This window comes from Callorhinus ursinus, unplaced genomic scaffold (assembly GCF_003265705.2).
Source record: "Callorhinus ursinus isolate GAN/ISIS: 27379988/994484 unplaced genomic scaffold, GSC_fseal_2.0 scaffold25, whole genome shotgun sequence".
NCBI lineage: Eukaryota > Metazoa > Chordata > Mammalia > Carnivora > Otariidae > Callorhinus > Callorhinus ursinus.
Genome location: NW_027397087.1, coordinates 8421237 through 8442855, shown reverse-complemented (window position 1 = coordinate 8442855; position 21619 = coordinate 8421237). Strand labels below are relative to the sequence as shown.

At 43.7% G+C, this 21619-nt stretch overlaps 1 protein-coding gene across 1 annotated transcript in view; it reads right to left on the bottom strand.

Annotated features, from left to right (window-relative positions):
* Positions 1–18155, bottom strand: part of RTF1 (RTF1 homolog, Paf1/RNA polymerase II complex component) — a 52440-nt gene extending 34285 nt beyond the window's left edge. Inside the window, exons 1-2 of the mRNA XM_025884108.2 lie at positions 17958–18155; positions 4676–4786 (exon numbers count right to left, since the gene is read on the bottom strand). Of these exons, the coding sequence (XP_025739893.1) occupies positions 4676–4786; positions 17958–18155 (309 nt within the window). The remainder of the gene's footprint in view (positions 1–4675; positions 4787–17957) is intronic.
* Between the last annotated feature and the right edge of the window lie 3464 nt (positions 18156–21619).

Here is a 21619-nt window from a genome sequence, read left to right as displayed (position 1 = left end):
CCCCCCTAAAAAAAAAAATCTTAAAAAAAAAAAAAAAAAGGATTCTGAACTATTTGATTTAGGACTCTGTTCTAACAAATGGACATTTTTGTTTGGGCCTTTTTTTTTTTTTTTTAATCCCATCGTGTGACTGAGTGGTGCTAGCTCTCTCCTCCTCCCTGTTATTTTTCCTCCCTGTCACTCCTGTTTGCACCCTTGGTGGTGTTTTTCCTATCAAATGCTTTCAGGGACAGGAAGTGACAGCACCAAAATGCCACACCATGGTCTTATGACCTACCACTGAAGTGCGCTTTCCAATTTCCCAGGCTTGGGCAATGTAAGCCTTACAGAAAGAGTCCTGCATCTTATTTTCACATGTGTCCCAAGATATCACTAAGAATAATCTCTTCACCAAACATAATATACAAGTATATTCTCTTTCATTAAAGTTAGGTTTTCCTCCCTGCAAAGATACTACACACGAAATTATCTACTATTCCTTCCCTACTTGAACCTTATGCTTTATGTCTAATGTACCAGTTTCTTCTGCATAGGAAATGTCCATTAACTTCTCTCTCTCCCCCTCTTCTACTGCACCTGATTAATTAGCTAGATACCTTCTGGCTCTGAACTTAGGGCGTGTCTACCCTTTTAACAAACCACCCATTAGCTTTCTAACTCAGTTGTTCTTGACCAGTTTTCTGTCCTAGCAAATCTGAAGGGACTGACATACTTCTACCAGTATTCATGGCTTACTAATAATAACGAACAATAAAAGAGTGGAAGGGGAGAAGGGCTGGAAGGTGTATTTAAAAAAAAAACTCCAGAGTAGCTTCTGGAACAGAAGTTAGATCACAGACTTTACCTAACTGGGAACTGCAACTTGAACAACCAAATTCCAAAAAGGCTATGTTGTAGGTCATACGGATATAAGCGCCATAGCAGGAATCAGAAGACACAGTAAATTACTTCAGTATGTGGTTTTTACCTACAGCGATGTATGAACATCACGAGAGAGGGAAAAAAAAGCAAAAGCCTCTGCCTCAAACTTCACATGCTAAGGATCTTGCAGAAGTCCCCTACCTACCTTAGAGTATCTTTAAGGCAGCCATAATTCTGAGTTCAGAGTAATACCACTGAGTTCTCCAGGAGTTGGCAGGATTTCCTTTTTTTATTTTTTTAAAGATTTTATTTATTTATTTGACAGAGAGTGACAGCGAGAGCAGGAACACAAGTAGGGGGAGTGGGAGAGGGAGAAGCAGGCTTCTCAACTAGCATGTGGGACTCGATCCCAGGACCCTGGGATCATGACCTGAGCTGAAGGCAGATGCTTAACGACTGAGCCACCCAGGTGCCCAGGATTTCCTTTTTTTAAAGATTTTTAAAAAATTTATTCATTTGCCAGAGAAAGAGAGCATGAGAGTACAAGCAGGGGGAGCGGCAGGCAGAGGGAGAAGTAGCCTCTGTGCTGAGCAAGGAGCCCGATGCGGGACTCGATCCCAGGACCCTAGGATCATGACCTGAGCTGAAGGCAGACGTTTAACTGACTGGCCGGCCACCCAGGTGTCCCGAGGATTTTTTTAAAAAAGTATTTTAATCTTTTTGGACAGTTTGTTTAACTGTCCAAGTTAATGAAATATGCACCCTAACTTTGAGGTGATCTGTGCTAAGCTAGTAGAAACCAAAGCGGCACCTTTCAGAATGACCGTGTTATAGAGCCTGCTATTCCGAGTGAGGGCGGGGGGAAGGAGATTGGAGTAGAGCCTGGGACCTGGAGACAGCAGCAAGAGCAAAAAGCCTTGTGAGGGAAAGTTATTCAAAGTCTCAGGGAGCAGGGTGCCGCTTGCGTGTCAGCTTGTTCTCTAACAAGCGCATAAGCAGTTGGGTTTCATTCTAAGGTGAGGACATTTAGACTTGGTTAAGTAGCTGTGAGTGACACAGGGAACTGTAGGCTGTAAAAGCTTTTAGAAACGCTGGATCTACTCTATTACAAGTTTTGGACTCCTCTAATGCTAGGAGGTTGACACACACTCTGCCCTTCTGGTAGAAGCAGCTAAAAAGGATAAAGGGACTTCCTACAGTAACTGCATACCTAGGACTTTGATCTAATGACAGGACTATGGGGAACCAAATACTTCAAAGGATAGTTATTGCTTGTATCTTAAGGAATTGCAAAGACCATAACCATGTTACAGGGTATTCCAGACGCAACACAGATTCAAACTTCTCAGATATTAAGGGGGAACCCACAGAAGCTGACTTTTGAAACATGAAAAATAAAAGTAGTTCATGTAGGAATGGTGGGAAAGGGAATTATTTCAACATTTTCCTGTACTGTCTATGCATTTTTTTAAGAAAAACAAAAAAGTGGGCGCCTGGCTGGCTCAGTTGGTTAAGCGACTGCCTTTGGCTCAGGTCATGATCCTGGAGTCCCAAGATCGAGTCCCGCATTGGGCTCCCTGCTCAGCAGGGAGTCTGCTTCTCCCTCTGACCCTCCCCCCTCTCATGTGCTCTCTCTCTCATTCTCTCTCTCAAATAAATAAATAAAATCTTTAAAAAAGAAAAAAAGAAAAAACAAAAAAGCAAAAAATTACTTCACAGAGCCTACTGCTTTTCTAACAGATTGAGTTATTTTATCAGTTTGAGAGGAATTATAGTTCCTTTAGTTAATATAGTATATTAAAGATAAACAAAAGAAAAAACCCCACATTTTCACTACCTCTTGCTGTGGAAAGCAATTTTAGATTAAATTATTTAAGATTAAGAGAACTTCACTACAATCAATCAGAATATAATCACTCCTAATTTGCATATGCAGGGCACTGGTAAATATTATTCTAGATGTTAATTAAATTTCATTATAATAAAAACATCTTTTACTTTAGTGGAACTTTAAAACAAAATAAATACACTGTTAAAAATATTTTCCTAGGGGCACCTGTGTGGTTCAGTCACTTAAGTGTCTGACTCAATCTCAGCTTGGGTCTTGATCTCAGGGTTGGTGAGTTCAAACCCCGAGGGGGACTTCGCTATCTATCTATCTATCTATCTATCTATCTATCTATCTATCTATCTATTCCCACCCCACCCCCAAAGATTGCAGGGTATGAGCTTCAACAGAAAAGTTATCTGGCCTCTCTCCAGGAAATTACTAAAGGAAAAAAAGTATTTTAAATCAAATGAGGAACATGTAGGAGGGCTTCAAAGACCTTTCCCCTCATCCCTCTCTTCCATTAAAATTCTAGATCTTTTACGACCTTGTTTGGTAGTGGGCAGGTTGGGAAAGTCACCTTGGTTTAAACAATGAACAGCTGAATATTCCTCCTTAAAAATCACCACCATTAGGGGCGCCTGGGTGGCTCAGTTGGTTAAGCGACTGCCTTCGGCTCAGGTCATGATCCTGGAGTCCTGGGATCGAGTCCCACATCATGCTCCCTGCTCAGCAGGGAGTCTGCTTCTCCCTCTGACTACCCCCCCTCCCTCAAATAAATCTTAAAAAAAAAAAAATCACCACCACTGGGGCGCCTGGGTGGCTCAGTCGTTAAGCGTCTGCCTTCGACTCAGGTCCTGATCCCAGGGTCCTGGAATCGAGCCCCATATCGAGCTCCCTGCTCCGCGGGAAGCCTGCTTCTCCCTCTCTCACGCCCCTTGCTTGTACTCCTTCTCTCGCTATCTCTCTCTGTCAAATAAATAAAAATCTTAAAAAAAAAAAAAAAATTACCACCATCACCCTGAGGCTGTTGATTCAATCTATCCAAAGAAAGCCTCTTGTCTTGCTAAAGTATTTCCCACTAACATACGGCATTCTTTTTTTCTTAATATTTTATTTATTTATTTTTTAAGCCATACCCAACGTGGGGGGGGTGCTTCAACTCAGGACCCTAAGATCAAGAGCTGCATGCTCCACTGACTGAGCCAGCCAGGTACCCCAACATATGGCATTCTCTCTTTTTTTTAAGATTTTATTTATTTATTTGACAGAGAGGGACATAGTGAGAGAGGGAACCCAAGCAGGGGGAGTGGGAGAGGGAGAAGCAGGGTTCCCGCAGAGCAGGGAGCCTGACGTGGGGCTCGATCCCAGGACCCTGGGATCATGACCTGAACTGAAGGCAGACAGACACTTAACAACTTAGCCACCCAGGCGCCCTCTCTTTTAATTTTAAGATTTCTTTATTTATTTGAGAGAGTACTTGCACATGAGTGGGGGAAGGGGCAGAGGGAGAGAATCTTCATGCAGACCCCTTGCTGAGCACAGAGCCCAATAGGGGGCTCGATCTCATAGCCCTGAGATCATGACCTGAGCTGAAATCAAGAGTCCGATGCTTAACTGACTGAGCCACCCAGGAGCCCCCAGAATTTCTTTTCTAACATGAGAGTGGAATGAAAACAACGACAAAAAATAGATAAAATAAAGAGATGAAGACTAACAGGTTGTGCCTCTTCTTTTGCAACAGGGCTGGAAACAAGCCACTAAACGATGACCGCAAGTGCCCTGCAGAGGGGCCCACCAGGTAACCGACAGCACAAGGACACATGACAATTCGAGAGCTTTCCTTACACAATTTTCTTTCCCTAAGAAGTTCTGGTAGATCTTAGGCAGTAAGGTCTCCGTTTAAGGAAAAGAGGCTGTCAGGAGTCATCACCTCAGGGGCCTCAAATACCACGCAGTCCTGGGGCCGAGCCCCTCCACACCCACCTCATCATCACTGTTGGATGTCTCAGAGTCTGAGGAGGCTGCAGGCTGACTCACAGGCGGCTCCTTCTCCTCAGAGTCACTTCGCTTCCGCTTTGCCAGGGATAAGAGCTCCTAACAGGGCAGAAGTAGATACATGAGTTTGGCTCAACAGAGAAAAAACATTCAAGAATAGCCAAATGCCCCCCTTCCCTAGGTCTCTTCCACCTCTTTGTGCTTTCAATTCAAAGTTGTCATCACGGGAACTTTAATCACACGAATAGACTGACTGCCAGTATTCCTAAGCACTAAAGACAAAATCTGTCCCTTTCTTCTTAATGGGAAATGTTATGTCTGAAATGGAAAAATGACTAGAAAACTGAACTGGAGGTTACTCCTAAACTGTCACCATTTCCTCTATAAACTACACAAGTACTGACTCTTAGGAATTGATATGAGAACCATATTTTCAAAGGTAATTTGCTCAATGTTCGAACTGGTATAGCTAATACTCCAAGCATCCTCTTATTGTAAATCATGGAAAAACTGGATTTGTGCGATTGTTCTGAATAAGCTGACAAACTACAAGTTTCTAAGATAATTTTTTTGGGGGGGCCCCATACCCAACAAGGAGCCCAGAGCGGGGCTTGAACTCCTGACCCCGAGATCAAGACCTGAGCTGAGATCAAGAGTCAGATGCTTAACCAACTGAGCCACCCAGGCGCCCTTCTAAGATCATCTTTTATTTTGAATGCTTGAACCAGGGGGGAAAATAAATATATTTTTGGTGTTTAATCCAGAGCCTGACAACAAGCAGTAAGTGTTCTGGCATCTACATCAGTATCCTAATTTGACAACCCAAATGTTCCCATTCACCACCTCTGCTTTGTCCTGGTGATTTATGAGAGATTACAGGGGGAGGGATGTGCCACTAAGTGTCATGGCTAGAACCAGAATTTGCTTTCACATGGTTCCTCTCTCCTCTTACTTCTCACCAACTCAGTTCAGTCACTCAAATATGCAACAAAAGGAAACTTCTCTGGTTCTTACCCTCTGTATTATCAGTACCAGTCCAAAATTATACTGTACTTACTAGGCACCAAGTACTTTTCTAAGTATCTAACATTTAATCTTCATGACAACCTGAAGGTAGTAAGTATTGTCATCATCCCCATTTGAAGATAAAGAAACTAAGCAGCAGCAGGAGAGGTTAGAAACCTACTCAGGGTAACACAGCTCGTACATGATAGAGCCAGAATTCAAACCAGGGCAGACAGACCCTACCTTGTAATTCAGTCATGGTTTACCAATCTAAAACATTTTTCCCTTCTGCCAAAAAAGAGAAAAATACAACTAATAAATACTAGTAGTATTATTTCTTGATGATGATGGTGCTATACAATTATAAGTCAAGTGCCAAGATGGATTTTAAAATAATAGACTTGCTACAAAGTATCTGTTTTCTTCTTCCAGTCTCTTTCTATTTTAGGTGTATACTCCCCTGGCCAGAATGAGAAAATGACCTTCTCAGATTAACAGCTGACCTGCTCTCTTCCTTCATAAGTAGTCATGAAATGTTACTCTTCTCATTTCACTGAAGAAAGGTACCACATCAACTTCCTGAAAAGGCTGAAGATCATAAGAACGCTCTACTTTTTCATTCCAAAATAGTAGAAACTCCTATTGACCAATGCAAATTACAGCAATAAGTATGTGTGTTTACTGTCTTTTAAAAACCTGAGGGGGCACCTGGCTGGCTTAGTTGGTGGAGCATGCCTCTTGATCTTGGGGTTGTGCGTTTGAGCCCCCATTGGGTATAGATTACTTAAAAATAAAATCTTAAAAAACAAAAACAAAAACAGGGGCACCTGGGTGGCTCAGTCAGTTATGCAGCTGGCCTCAGCTGAGATTATGATCTTGGGTCCTGGGATTGAGCCCTGCAATAGGCTCTGTGCTCAGTGGGGAGTTTGCTTGTCGTTCTCCCTTTGCTCCTCCCTCCACTCATGTGCGTGCTCTCTCTCTCTCTCGCTGATACATGAAATCTTTAAAAAATAAATAAATAGGGACGCCTGGGTGGCTCAGTTTGTTAAGCGGCTGCCTTCAGCTCAGGTCATGATCCTAAGGTCTTGGGATCAAGTCCCGCATCGGGATCCTTGCTCAGCAGGGAGCCTGCTTTTCCCTCTGCCTGCCACTCTCCCAGCTTGTGCTCACTCGCTTGCTCTCTCTGATTAAAAAATAAAAATAAATAAAATTAAAAATAAATAAAATTGAAGGAAAAAAACCCAAGGTGTAACTTACAGATAGTACATTTTATCCTTTCTTATGCATAAATTCTAAGAATTTGACAAATGCATACAGTTTAACTATTCCCACAATCAAGATATAGGACAGTTCTATCATCCCCACAAATACTGTTGAAATTTGCATTTGATCAAGAGGAGTTACTGTTTTGGTATTAAAAAAAGTAGTGTTCTTATAATCTTTAGCCTTTTCAGGAAGTTAGTGCTCTTTATATCCCTCCCTCCATCCTCCAACAACCACAGACCTGTTGTAGAATATCACATAAATAGAACCATATAGTATGCAGCGTTTGAGTCTGGCTTTTTAGCATAATGCATTTGAGATTCATCCATGCTGCAGCACATATTAGCAGTTTGTTCCTTTTTATTGTTAAGTAGTATTCCATTGTGTGGATGTACCACACTTTACCACTTGAAAAACATTTGGGTTGTTTCCATTTGGAGGCAATTACATGTTCATACCCAGGTTTTTGTGTACATGTAAGATTTTTTTTTTTTTAAGATTTATTTTAGGGGCGCCTGGGTGACTCAGTTGGTTAAGCATCTGACTCTTGATTTCAGCTCAGGTCATGATCTCCAGGTCCTGGGATTGAGCCCACATCAAGCCTCCTGCTCAGGGGGAACTCTGCTTCACCCTTTCCCTCTCTCTCTGCCCCTCCCTGCTGCCGTGCTCTCTCTCCCAAATAAATTTTTTAAAAATCTTAAAAAAAAAAAAAGATCTATTTGAGAGAGAGTGCATGTGGGCGAGATAGCGCAAGTGGGAGGGGGATGGCCAGAGGGAGAAGGAGAGAAAAATCCTCATCCCTGCTAAGTGTGGAGCCCAATGTTGGGCTTGATCCCAGGACCCTGAGATCATGACTTGGGCCAAAATCGAGTCAGATGCTTAACTGACTGAGCCACCCAGGTACCCCTAAATTAAGTTTTTATTTCACTTGTGTAAATACCTAGAAGTGGGATTGCTGGATTACCTGGTAACTGGCATACAGCCTTTACTATTATCTTTTTCCCCACATTACCTTAATGTGAATTTTATAAAATTTAGAAAGATTTCTGGCAAGTAATCTCTTTCCTGACCCTCTGAGGTCCACAAATGCACTAGAAATCTGTTTTAATACCATCTCATTATAACAGGGGTTTAGATAACTATCAATCAAATCCTACCCTCAAACATCACTATTATTAGTAGACATTCATTAAAAGTTACTATAACTGAAGTGTTAAAATGTTAATACTTCCTGCTAAAGTTCCACTCTATACTAAAAACCTAACAATGGCTCTCCTTTATCAACAAACAACTGCATCTGATAGACACAGTCCCTCTTCTCCTATGACATAAATATCATATTAACAATAGTATGGTGACAGCAAAGACCTTCCTAATAGTGTGATATATACCCTTTCCACAAGTTAAGATTTGTACAGGAAGTTACTGGGGGAACGCATGGCAAGGTTACTCTTTATAGTTAAGTTCCCTAGTCTACTGAGAGCTTAAAAGTACAGCTAAACAGACCAACGTGCAACAGAAAGGTCTTTCCAACGTGCACAGGTGAAGAGACCACCAGATTTACTACTTGTAGTGGTGACTGATCCAACACCTGGACTTGAAAAAGCCGATCTAAACCTAATTCATGCACAGGGTGTAGGTCCATCTGCAGCTCTGTCCTAACAGCTGGATTCATCTGCACCATGCTAGTTGAGACGATTCTGTGTCCAGTGGTTCTCTCTCACCACTGTCCCTTATTTCATCTCATCCAGTGAAAACCTTCCCTACTTATCTTGGTATTCGTCTAAGGGAATGGCAGTCGGGGGTGACAGCATGGTATATCAAATTTAAGCTGAACTAAAGATCTGGTTAAACCAAGGCCAATGCCCAACATACTACAGGTATGGCTGTGTAGGACACATCTGGCTTCTAGAGCAGTTTCATTAACATTGCTTAAAAGCCTTATTTAACGTTAAACTGGACTGCCAAAACTCAGACCCTAAAATAAAGCAAACCTAACTGCACTTACGTAATGATTGTTAAAATAGCATTTTTCTGGTTAAGATTAGAATTGTAATCCCATCAACACGTGAAGACTCATAAACCTCAAGATTTAATTCCCCCCCCCCTTCACAGTATACATTTTGTGATGTCATGTCAGGATCAATTGATAATAAAGCAACTTAGCTCCCTCTCACTTAAAGGAAATTAAATCTCATCTGTTTAATCAAACCTCCTATGATCACATGAAAGTGGGATACATATTCTACACCACAGAAATGAGACTAAAAGCCCATATGGATAGGCCCAAGGGGTTTCTATGGCTAATTAGCATGCTGAGGTCTTTTTCCCTTATTCATTCCACAAATATAAGTACTGTAAATAATTACTACTAGCTAGCGTGACCACACATCTTGGTTTGCTCAGGACTGTCCTGGTTTTAGCACTGAAAGTCCTGAATTCTAGGAAACTCCTCAGTTCCAGGCAAACCGGGACAGATGGTCACCCTACTACCAGCACCTATCATGTACCACTGAGCCCTGGGTAGACAGTCATGAAGAAAGGATACATAGTCCTTGACCTCATGGAATTTAAAACTGAGTGAGGGAGACAGGCAATAAACAGAAACAACTCATTATATCTCCTGATACGTGCTAAGAAGGAAGTGAATCAAGTCAATGGGGAATAGATCTATGATAGGGTGATCTGTGGGGGCTTCTCGGAGACAACGGCGTTTAGGCTGAGACGAGAAACTCAGGAGGAAAGAGAGGTGCAGTTTTCTGGACAGAAATCTCCAGATGGAATAGCTAAGGCCCTGAACTGGCAAGAGCTGGGCTTGGTCAAAGAGCTGAAGAAGAACCAATGTGACTGGAGCTTAGCAGGCAAGGGGGAGAACAGAGTAAAGTTGGTTAGAGGTAAGAAGAGAAGAGTGTATTCCACGGTTTATAAAGCAAGACCAGGAGCAAGGATTCTTATTTGAAGGCAAGGGGAAGTCATCAAATGGTTTTAGGTGGAGTAACCATCCCCAGAGGGTTTTCTTAAAGAGGACTCTGACTGATAGAGGAACAGACCAGAGGGGCCAGAGTGGAAGTACAGGAAGGAGTCAGAAGAAATCCATAGCAATGTCATCAGAGTGGATGGTGACCTGGACATGGGAAGTAGTTACAGGGACAAAGAGAAGAGGGAGAACTAGAGAGATAATGAGGAAAGAGTAGTAATTCACATAAGTTTAAATCTGATATGTTGGGGTACCTGCATGGCGGCTCAGTCAGTTAAGTGTCTGACTCTTGATTTGGGCTCAGGTCATGATCTTAGGGTTGTGAGATTGAGCCCCACATGGGGCTCTGCACTGGGCATAGGGCCTGCTTAAGATTCTCCCTCTCCCTCTGCCCTTCCCCATCTCTCTCTCTTTCTCTCCCTTTCCTTTCCTCCCTCCCCCTCTATTAAAGAAAAGAAACAGATTTGAGATGTTAATTCCTATTCTTTCTTTCATATCAAAACTATAGGTAGAGGAACAGGATTCCAATGATGGACACTTGGCTACCTTTCAAGAGTAAGGAATGGAGCCATTGGGTATATGTATGTTTTTGGGACAGAGAGGTATTTGTTTTGCTGGAACTGTTTCAACAAGCATCTACTATTTTTATTTTTTAATGTTTTAGAAAAGATTTATTTGACAGAGAGAGAGACAGAACACGCACGTGCATGCCCAAGTGGGAGGTGGGGCAGAGGGAGAGGGAGAGAGAGGGAGAAAAGCAGAATCCCTGCTGAGTGTGGAGCCTGACGTGGGGCTCAGTCCCAGGACCCTGAGATCATGACCTGAGCCGAAATCAAGAGTCAGATGCTTCGGGGCGCCTGGGTGGCTCAATAGGTTAAGCATCTGCCTTCGGCTCAGGTCATAATCCCAGGGTCCTGGGATTGAGTCCAGCATCAGGATCCTTGCTCAGTGGGGAGCCTGCTTCTTAGTCTCCCTCTGCTGCTCCCCCTGCTCGTGCTCTCACATGCTCTCTCTCTCTCTGGCAAATAAATAAATAAAATCTTAAAAAAAAAAAAAAGAAGAGTTGGATGCTTGACTGACTGAGCCACCCAGGTGTCCCGCTACTATTTTTATTGAAAGAAAATAAATCCAAACAATGAACATATATACAAAAACCTTTCTGAGTTAATTCCAAAGTGGCAGTATAAAATCCTTTATATTTCAGATGATTGGCACTAAATGTGGCAACTTCCTCTTCAAATTTCCAGCCAAGTAATTATAATTGTAGATAAAATACTGACTTGTAAAAACGCCCACAGTTGTTGCAAAATTGACAAAATCATTTTTCAACCCATTCAAAACAAAAGGTACAGAAAATTTTAAAAAATTCTACTATTGTTACTTGTTTTTACTTGGTTTCCTTTTCTAATATACTTTCTAATATACATTTTTTCTACACCTTAAAGAAGGGTTATCAGTATTACAGTAGAGGGACTGAAGTAAGAACTCCCAAATTGACGCTCTTATCTCTGAGTAATCCTGCTGTAACCAGGAAAGTCAGAAAACTTTCCACCATGGATATGCCAAGTAGCATTTGCATATTCAACAAGATTAAGTGCTTACTCCGTGTCAGGCATTATTTTCTCTCTCTCTCTTTTTTTTAACGATTTTATTTATTTATTCCAGAGAGAGAGAGAGAGAGAGCGTGCAAGTGAGCAGGGGGAAGAGCAGAGGGACAGAGACAAGCAGACTCCGCACTGAGTGCAGAGCCCAATGCAGGGCTGGATCTCAGGACCCTGAGACCATGACTTAAGCCGAAGCCAAAGAGTCGGATGCTCAACCAACTGAGCCACCCACGCGCCCCAGGCAGGCATTATTTTCAACTACCTACTTGAGGTCTCCACTTAGATCTCTCACGGACAACTTTAAACTCTTCACCTTTAAATCTGATCTTCCTCTGCGTTCCCCATCTCATGCCAGGACTTCCTCTTCCTCACCCCCAACATCCAATCAATCATCAAGTCCTTTCTTTATCCTGAATATTCTGTCCAATCAATCTACATCTGTTGTCTCTGTGAGTACCATACCAGTCCAAGTCAGGCATTCATTCAGCAAACATTGACAGGGTACCCGCTGCATACTAGGCCCTGTCCTAAGTGCAGGGATACTGCAGTGAACAAACAGCCTTGCCTTCCTGGAGCTTCCATTCTAGTAGAACTTACGTTTTCCACCATCTCTCGCCTGGACTCCTCTCTCTGCCACCTAACTGGTGTCCCTTCTCCAGATTACTCTCCACATAACAGCCTAAAGCAAACCTTTTTTTTTTTTTTTGAGAGAGAGAGTGCACACGCAAGAGAGAGCACAAGCAGGGGGAGCAGCAGAGGGAGAGGGAGAAGTAGGCTCCTGGCTGAGCAGGGAGCCTGATGCGGGGCTCGATCCCAGGATCCTGGGATCATGACCTGAGCTGAAGACAGACGCTTAACTGGCATCCCCTAAACAAACTTTTTAAAAAACAAATGTGAACACCTCTTCAAGCTTAAAATCTTTCAGTGGTTTCTCATTACCCTCAGAATCACGTCCAAGGTCCCTTAACATTGCCAACATGGCCCCACCAATAACTTTAAAACTTCTTTTTAACCCCAGCCCACAGTAAGATCAATTCTACCTCATGAGCCAGTATACATGTACATGCATATATGCAAAATACAGGTTACAGAAAACAATACTCCTTTTTACTAAGTCTGACACATGATGTTTTCTTTCTTTCTAAGATTTTTTAAAAGTAATCACTACACCCAACATGGGGCTCAAACTTACAACTCCAAGATCAAAAGTCACATGCTCTACCGACTGAGCCAGCCAGGCACCCCTGATGTTTTCTATTTGATTCAATTTCATTTTCATTTTTAATGCTGGTTGTGATTCACAAAACTGACTTTTCGATCTTCAAAGGGTCCAAACAGGGACTACTGCAGCTTCCTCTGTACCTTCTCTCTCCAACTTGTTATATTCCAGTCACTGTGTGTTTCTTTCAGTTTCATTAGGGTGCTAGGTCCTTCCTGCCCCAATGCTTTTGAGCATGCTGGTCCCTCAACCATGAACATTCAACATGTCTCTGTACTCTTCAGTCTCCTAATCTTTTCCTTAACACATATTCCAAGTCTGTTTAAGTGTTACTCCCTCCAGGGTAGTCTAGGGCCACTTGTCACAATCTCACAGTATCCTCGCTCTTCCCTCATAGCCTCTAGTGAAACTGTGAGGAAATGACTCTCTGGGCAATGCCTGCCCCACACTCAACACCCTCCTGTCTCCTCTAATCTCCTTGAAAGTGGAAACTGCTTCCATTTTGTTCACCCAGTAGCCTCAGTGCCTAACACTGTCTAACACATTTGTTGAAAGATAAACAATCTCTGCCTTTGGGGAACTTACAGTCTAGGAAGGGAGCAATAAGTGCACCAATAGATCTGGTGTTGAATTTTTCCTAAAAGCCTCTCTGCTAAAGCTCCCCAGCGACTCAATCTTGCCTGCATGGGAAAAGGTGAGTGAAATTAGCAAATGAGTTACATCAAGCTGGATGCAACATTATGACACAAATTAAAAACTTCAAAGTTAACACTGACACTTCTCACAAGTTTTTCATCCCAGACTTCTGTGAAATACAAAAAAGACTATAAAAAGCAGCACAACTTTTAAACTTCCCAACTCTGGTGCCTGGGTGGCTCAGTCTGTTAAGCATCTGCCTTCAGCTCAGGTCATGATCTCAGGGTCCTGGGATCAAGTTCTGTGTTGGGCTCCCTGCTCAGCGGGGAGTCTGCTCCTCCCTCTCCCTCTCCCCCAGCTTGTGCTCTCACTCACTCACTCTCTCAAATAAATAAAATCTTTTTTTTAAAATAAATTTCCCAACTTTTATGGGGAAGGCTTATGGAAGGATACTTTATATAAATGCCATAACAATGGCATTTTTTTACATATAATACCTAAAAATAACTCCTAGAAAATACTTAGGGGTCTGTTCTTCCAAAGACAAATGTAATTATTGCTACTTCAAGTATCATAAGCAGAGAAAAAGAGGACATGACAACATCACCATTTTAAATGAAAGGAAATTATGAAATAAAGCATTCCAGTATGCAAGTAGCTCAATTTTTTTTTTCTTGAGAAAGGCAGAGTACAGTTTTTATAAGTACTGAGTTGTATTAATCTGAATAGAGAACTCTATTCCTTTATTATTTTGGATGCTTTTCATTTTAGAAGACCCACTGCATAAATATTATTCCATAACGAGTGACATACATTATTTCCATGGAAGTACATGATGGGGAAACAAAAAAACCTAGGTTTGCCTCAAACTCTTTTCCAAGAGGTGGCAAAAGCAAGTATCTTCAGGATTTGCAATTTTAAAAATGTTCAACATGGGGCGCCTGGGGGAGGCGCAGTTAAGCTGACTCTTGGTTTTGGCTCAGGTTGTGATTTCAGGGTCGTGAGATAGAGCCCCGCATCCAGCTCTGTGCTGAGTGCAGAGTCTTGCTTGAGATTCTCTCTCCCACTCATGTGTGCTCACTAGCTCGCACACTTTCTCTAAAATAAATAAATCCTAAAAAAAAATGTTGAAGAAAGGGTGTGCCCAACATAAAAAATAAGGTCACTATCAGGTCACATGTTAAAAGAAATCCTTCAAATTCTCAAAGGTCTGAGTTTGTTTTGTTTTTTTAAAAGATTTTATTTATTTATTTGACAGAGAGAGAGGGAACACAAGCAAGGGGAGTGGGAGAGGTAGAAGCAGCCTGCTGAGCAGGGAGCCCAACATGGTGCTCAATCCCAGGACCCTGGGACCATGACCTGAGCCGAAGGCAAACGTTTAACAACTGAGCTACCCAGGCGCCCCTCAAAGGTCCGAGTTTTTAAAACCTTTCAAAGCTAAAACAACTTTAAACTACTCCAATTCAGTTCCTACACACCTCTCTTCCCATCGTGAAGAAAGGAAAAAAAGGAAACAGGCCTCAATAAAAAGCATCCCAACAATTCAGAGCCTCAGGGATTTAAAAGCCAACAGCTTTGCTACCTCAAACATCTCCGTCAAGTTTCTTCATTTGTGCACACACTATAGCTGGGACAAGAGGCTATTTTTCTTCCAAACTACTTAGAGTGTCTTACCAAAAAGATTAACTTGCACACAGACAGTGGTCTCAATCATTAACATAAATGAGTACCTGGGCTGTACCTGGTAAAAATGCAGAGTCCAGGGCTCTATCCCCTGAGGGTCTGATTCAGTAGGTCTGGGATGGGAACCCCTGCAAAGTACATTTTAAATAAGCAACCCAGGCAGCTTCTGACACAGGTGGTCCTCCTCCCACCACCAGGAAGAATCAGCATAGTAGGCTCACCTGCCTCACTTTCAGCAAGGACTAAGTTGGAAATACTATTTCTGACATAATGACTTCTATTCCCATCTGGAAAATCTGAGAACAAAGGACCTCCTTTCTAACCGCTTTACTCTTATACTAGACACTCAGAGGTTTGTTATGGTTTTGTCTTTTCCACAAGGACCTTACACTAGACAGCAAATATGATGTTATACCCCCAATGAAGACCCAGAACTAGATGAAGCAGCCCAAGGCATCTTGGTTAGAAAGGCCCAGATACATTAATTTTGTTCTGAGGATTCCCAAGACCCCCAAACCAGCCTGACTTTGAACTTCTGCTAACGGTCTCTGGTGAAAACTAGAGGGCAGAGATCTTTGTGTTTGATTACTTTGAGAGCCTGGTGCAGCGCTGAACAGATAGATAGAAGGCACAGGTGCCTCTGTTAGGATGTGCTGGGAAAGGGAATTTTGATCTGGTTCCCATCTGATAAAAGAATGCCAATGACAGTGGTTGAAGAGGAGAAAGTTGAAATTGCTGTTAAATTGTGTTAGGTATTACTTACAAATTTTATGCTAATTTCTTTTTATAAATAGATAGAGCTGGGTTTAAAGTTGCAATCCCTTCTAGTGTCCACTTTGGAAGAGCTCTTTGTGGATCAGGTAAAACCTCTTTACCACAAAAGGAAGCTCTGAACTCATTTCATTGTTAGAATTCTGTGGAAAATCATTACAGACAGAGTAATATGCAGCTTAGTTCATTCACCCTCAGAACAGATGTCCTGGAGTGCTTTACCAAGGAAGCTCCCAAATAATCTTTTTAATTGATGTAACAATTTCCTCCAAACTATTCAATGTACTTTACAAACATGAATTCTAGCAACGTGGAAAATGACCATGAAACACATTCTCAATCTGCACTATGAAAAATTAAAAGACTAACAGATTAAGTTGGTATAGTGAAGAGTATGTGCCTTACTATCGTGCAGATTTGGAGTTCAAATTCCAACTGTACCACTAAAAAGTTGTGTAAATCTAGATATGTTACTTCTTCAATCTCCATCTTCCTCATATGTAAAATGGAGAAAATGATACCAAGTTCACCAAAATTTGAAAACTTGACAATGTAAATAAAGTACTTAATTGAGGTGACTAGTTCACCTCAAGCACTATGTAAATGGTAGCTGATGTTTTTATTGGAAATACCCACATTTCTAGATCAAAAAAAAAAGTTCTAATCCTCTTAAGTACCAGTCTAAAATTATCGAACAAATTTTTCCAGCCAAGAATATATTTTTTATATTTTTGTAAATTTCAGGAGCCTTTCAGTGAGAACATTTTCAATTTACCTTTCAATTCCTATCCCCAAACAAGGTTTTCTCCCTTTGATGAAGCCCCACAACTTTCCCACCTCCATACCACCATTTTCGAAACAGTCCTCTTTTCTTCAACACATTTCCAGTCCTTCCTTCTTAAAGTCCACCCCTTTTACGCCCTAATACTTTAGTCCTGAGACTTGTGGCCTAATACAAAGAACCCCCAAGAAGCCATTGACACAAAAGCCTTAGTTTGCAAGTGCTTGTACCAATATTAATTCTTAAAAATACTTGATCCTTATAATAGCCCAATTTGATACTCAAAGCTAATGTTGTATCTAGATTTTACAGTTACAGACAAAAGATACATAGCTAGAAAACAGCACAGCCAGCCTAGAACTCAAAATTTCAGATTCTAAGTTCAGTACTCCCTCAACTTATACAGCTACTACCTCTTGCATATTCTTCGTATCATTTGTTCCCAAAACATGAAGGGAAACTGTCTTTGAATCTTCTGGTATCACCAGAGCACTGTTGTAAAGGACAGCTTCCTCCCTACAGTATTTTCCAGAGCATAAAAACAGTTCAACCCCAAGACAGTGAGACCAAAAGTTACTTTCAATGGTTCCTGCACAATCTTCAAGTAAGAAAGAATTCTAGGATGCTGCATGAAAAGAGCCAAGAGGCCTCAGTCATAGTCCTTCCAAGTGGTCCTATATATTTATCCACTTCTGCCCTCTTTCCTTCTCCCAGGAGTTTTCTTTGGTCTGACATCTCAACGGGGACCCTTCTCAACCACAAACGACCCTAGCTGCCAAATAGATTTGTGACCACTGCTAAGTCTTCCTCATCAAGCACCGCATAGGTTCCCCGGAACGTTTAAGGGTGTCTCTCCTCCAGGTCCACACCTCTAGTCTGAAAAACTTCATCTTCCAGAGCCCGCACCATCTCGCCCCCCGCCCCCACCACCCCACACTCACCCTTGCACCTCCTCCAAAATCTCCCAGCCTCCCGGGTTGGCGGGCGATACTTCCTATCTCTCTGGGCCCGGATCGCCAGGCCTGCAGCCCGCTGCTCCGATCTGACCCCGGCAGATCACGGACCCCTCTGGTCCCCCGAGCCCGAGGCCCACCAGCCTGGTCCCTGCCCCGCCTCCCCGCCCAAGGCGCCAAGTCCTCTGGGCTCCGTCTCCAGGCCCCGTCCGGACTCCGAGGGCCCCGGGAGCTGCGGGGAGGACAAGAAAGAGGTGGCAGCGGAGGTCAGGGCACGGGGCGGGCCGGGAGGCCCCGGGCCCGGCCGGCTCCAGGCTCCCGTGGCCCGGAGTCAGCCCTCCCGCTCCGCCGGCCCGCGCCTCCGCGGCCTGCCCTCACCTGATCCAGGTTCTCATCGCTGCCGCTGTCCTCCGTGTCCGAGTCGATCACGACGCGGCCTTTCCGCTTCTTTACCATGGTGGTCCCCCGGCTCCCACGCCGGACGCCGCCCGGACTCCCCTCTTGCCCGCCTGCCAGTGGGACCGCCACTGCCGCCGCCGCCGCCGCCGCTCGACCCACACAAAGGCGACCGCGCATGCGCGCTCCGCTCCGCCCCTGGCCCCGCCCCCCGCTCGTCGCACGCCGTTCGCCGGCGCCCAGTGCCCCGCCCTGCCCCTCCCCCGACGCAGCGTGGGAGGCGGGCCCCCGTACAGGGTTGGGTTCCGGACAGTGGACAGCGGTCCTGTACCCTGCGCGGGCCCCTGGTAGTTTTGGGTGTGTCTCCTCTGCGGGGCCAAAGCTTGGTGTGCTACGTACCTGTAGTGAACTGGCGCTGCAAGGATCTGGGTCTGCTCTAAGTCTTTCAACTGGCCCACACTGATGGAGTGTCGAGGGCGCCGTCAGGGGCTTGCCCGCCTGGAAGACACAAGATCGGCTGGACCACGCAGAGGGCACCCGTCCGGGATAAAGCCTACCTACCGGGGCTGTGCAAGTGACACCTGACCTGGAACCTGGAGGATGCATCCGAGTTACCCAAAAGAAGAGTAGAAGGAAGGGTGTTTCAAGCAGAGAACCGCGTGGGCAAAAGCCCGTAGATAATTGAAAAAATTGGGTTCGGGGAACTGAAAGTTCATTATGGAACAGAGAATATGGTGTGTGGAGGGAGGCAGTGGCCACATCCTTCAGTGCCTAATAATCTATATTCAGAAGTTTGAACTTCAGTATTGAAAGATTTTAAACTGAAGAACGACGTTATTAGATTTGTGTTTTAAAAAGATTACTCTGGGTGCGGTGTGGCAAATGAATTAGAAGGGAGGGAGCCTAAGGGTGAGGAGACCACTTAGGCTGTTGGTGTCATTATGGCAAGAGATGATGGTGCCCCAAACTAATGAAGAGGCAGTGCAAATGGAGAGAAGTGGATGGATTCTGGATAATTTGGAAGGTAGAATTCCCAGGACATGAGTATTAGTTGGGAGAGAGGGTAAGGTGAGGTCCCTAGCACAAATGATGCTTAGATCCTGGCTTAGGAAGCTGGTGGTGAATGGGCCCTTCATCAAGATAAGAAACACAAGTGTAAAGGAAGTTTGGGAGACTGGTGTATGAAGGAAATAAATTCAGTTTTTTGCTTGTTGAGGTCAGTTAATTAAAAGGGCAACCTCAGGGGCACCTGGCTAGCTCAGTCCGTTGAGCATACAACTCTTGACTTTGGGGTCATGAGTTTGAGCCCCATGGGTGTAAAAATTACTTTTAAAAATAAAGGGCAGGGCGCCTGGGTGGCTTAGTTGGTTGGGCGACTGCATTCAGCTCTGGTCATGATCCTGGAGTTCCGGGATCGAGTCCCACATCGGGCTCCCTGCTCAGCCGGGAGTCTGCTTCTCCCTCTGACCCTCCCCCCTTTCATGCTCTATTTCATTCCCTCTCTCAAATAAATAAATAAAATCTTTTAAAAAAATAAAGGGCAATATCAGAAGTGATTTCTTTGTGGGATTTGGAATATAGGGTAGGGAACATTAGCAATAATAATTTGAAAATGTTCTCAAAACTTTTGGGGAGTCATTAATTCTTTGTTCTGGTAGTGAAATTGGGAGTTAGACCCCAGTCTTCCCTGGGCATTACTGGGCACAGGCAAGCTGATGAGTTTTTGCTCTCTGGCTCCCTTTTTCTTTTCCTCTTTACTGTCTAAATTTTATTTTCTCCAGTAAGTTAAAATATCACAAATGTGCATGCCTTAAAATAGTAATAAAAGAAAATAACAGACTTAAAGGAATCCCTGGAACTAAACACATACCTAGATGTCCAATTTGCTGCTAGTTAACTTGAAAATGAGTTCAGGATTTAGAGAAAACTTTTTACTCCAAAAGATTTTTCTTAAGATATAACCCCTAGACCTCTCTCCCATGGCAGAATGACTCAAAATAGCCAGGCTAGATTCCCTACTTCTAGCTACTCTGAAGGTTGGTGTCCTTCTGTAAGGAACCTCTTTAAATGTGTCAATAGAAGAAGACCAGGGGCGCCTGGGTGGCTCAGTTGGTTACATGTTGACTGTTGATTTCAGCTCAGGTCATGATATCAAGGTTGTGAGACAGAGCTCTGCTTTGGACTCCATGCTGAAAGTGGAGCCTGCTTAAGATTCTCTCTCCCTCTCCCTCTGCCCACCTTCTCCCCGCCTTGCCCTCTTTCACGTTTGCTCTCTAAAAAATTTTAAAAAAGACCATAATATGGGCACCTCGGTGGCTCAGTTGGTTAAGCCTCTGACTCTTGATCTCAGGGTTGTGAGTTCAAGCTCCATGTTAAGAGACCATAATATTGTCAGTATACTTGACTGCAATTAAGAAAGATAGGTTCTAGGGCACCTGGCTGGCTCAGTTGGGAGAGCATGCAACTCTTGATCTGGGGGTCTTGAGTTCAAGCCCCATGTTGGGTGTAGAGGTTACTTAAATAAATAAAACAAAAAAAAAGGTATTTTTTTTTTTAAGATTTTACTTATTTATTTGACAGAGAGAGAGAGAGAAAGCAGGGGAGTGGCTGGCAGAGGGAGAAGCAGGCGGGACTCAATCCCAGGACTCGGATCATGACTTGAGCCGAAGGCAGACACTCAATCGCCTGAGCCACCCAGGTGCCCAAGGTATGTTCTTTCTTTTTTTTTTCCTATATTCATTTGACAGAGAGAGACACAGCAAGAGAGGGAACACAAGCAGGGGGAGTGGGAGAGGGAGAAGCAGGCTTCCCGCCGAGCAGGGAGCCCGATGTGGGGCTTGATCCCAGGACCTTGGGATCATGACCTGAGCCAAAGGCAGATGCTTAATGACTGAGCCACCCAGGCGCCCCAAGGTATGTTCTTTTTTTTTTTTAATTTTATTTATTTATTTGAGAGAGAGAGAATGAGAGATAGAGAGCACGAGAGGGAAGAGGGTCAGAGGGAGAAGCAGACTCCCCACTGAGCGGGGAGCCCGATGCGGGACTCGATCCCGGGACTCCAGGATCATGACCTGAGCCGAAGGCAGTCGCTTAACCAACTGAGCCACCCAGGCGCCCGCCCCAAGGTATGTTCTTTATTTGAGTGAAATCTATTGCTTTTGCTCTTTCTTCAACGAGACTTCTAATGATTCATGTACTGGAGTTAGTCCATATTGAGAGTAAACACTGTCTTTTTTAAGATTTTATTTGAGAGAGAGAGCGAGCATGCACACAAGTGCACACAAGCAGGGTGGGGGGGGGGGTTGGGGCAGAGGGAGAGGGAGAAGCAAACTCCCAGCTGAGCAGGGAGCCCGATGCGGGACTCGATCCCAGGATCCTGGGATCATGACCTGAGCTAAAGGCAGACGCTTAACTGACTAAGCCACCCAGGCTCCCCAAGAGTAAGTGGTGTCTAGATTGAATGAATAAACATACTATACTCTAAATTTCCTCTTGAGTTGGCTTCCCAGAGAACCCGACCTGTGCAAGTTTTCCCTTAGTAAAATAAGGATAATGATTCTATCTGCCTCTTTGGGTTGTAGTAAGGTTTAGATTAGTTAACATATGTTTAAAAAGTGCTTAGAGTACTTCCGGGCAAAGAGTAA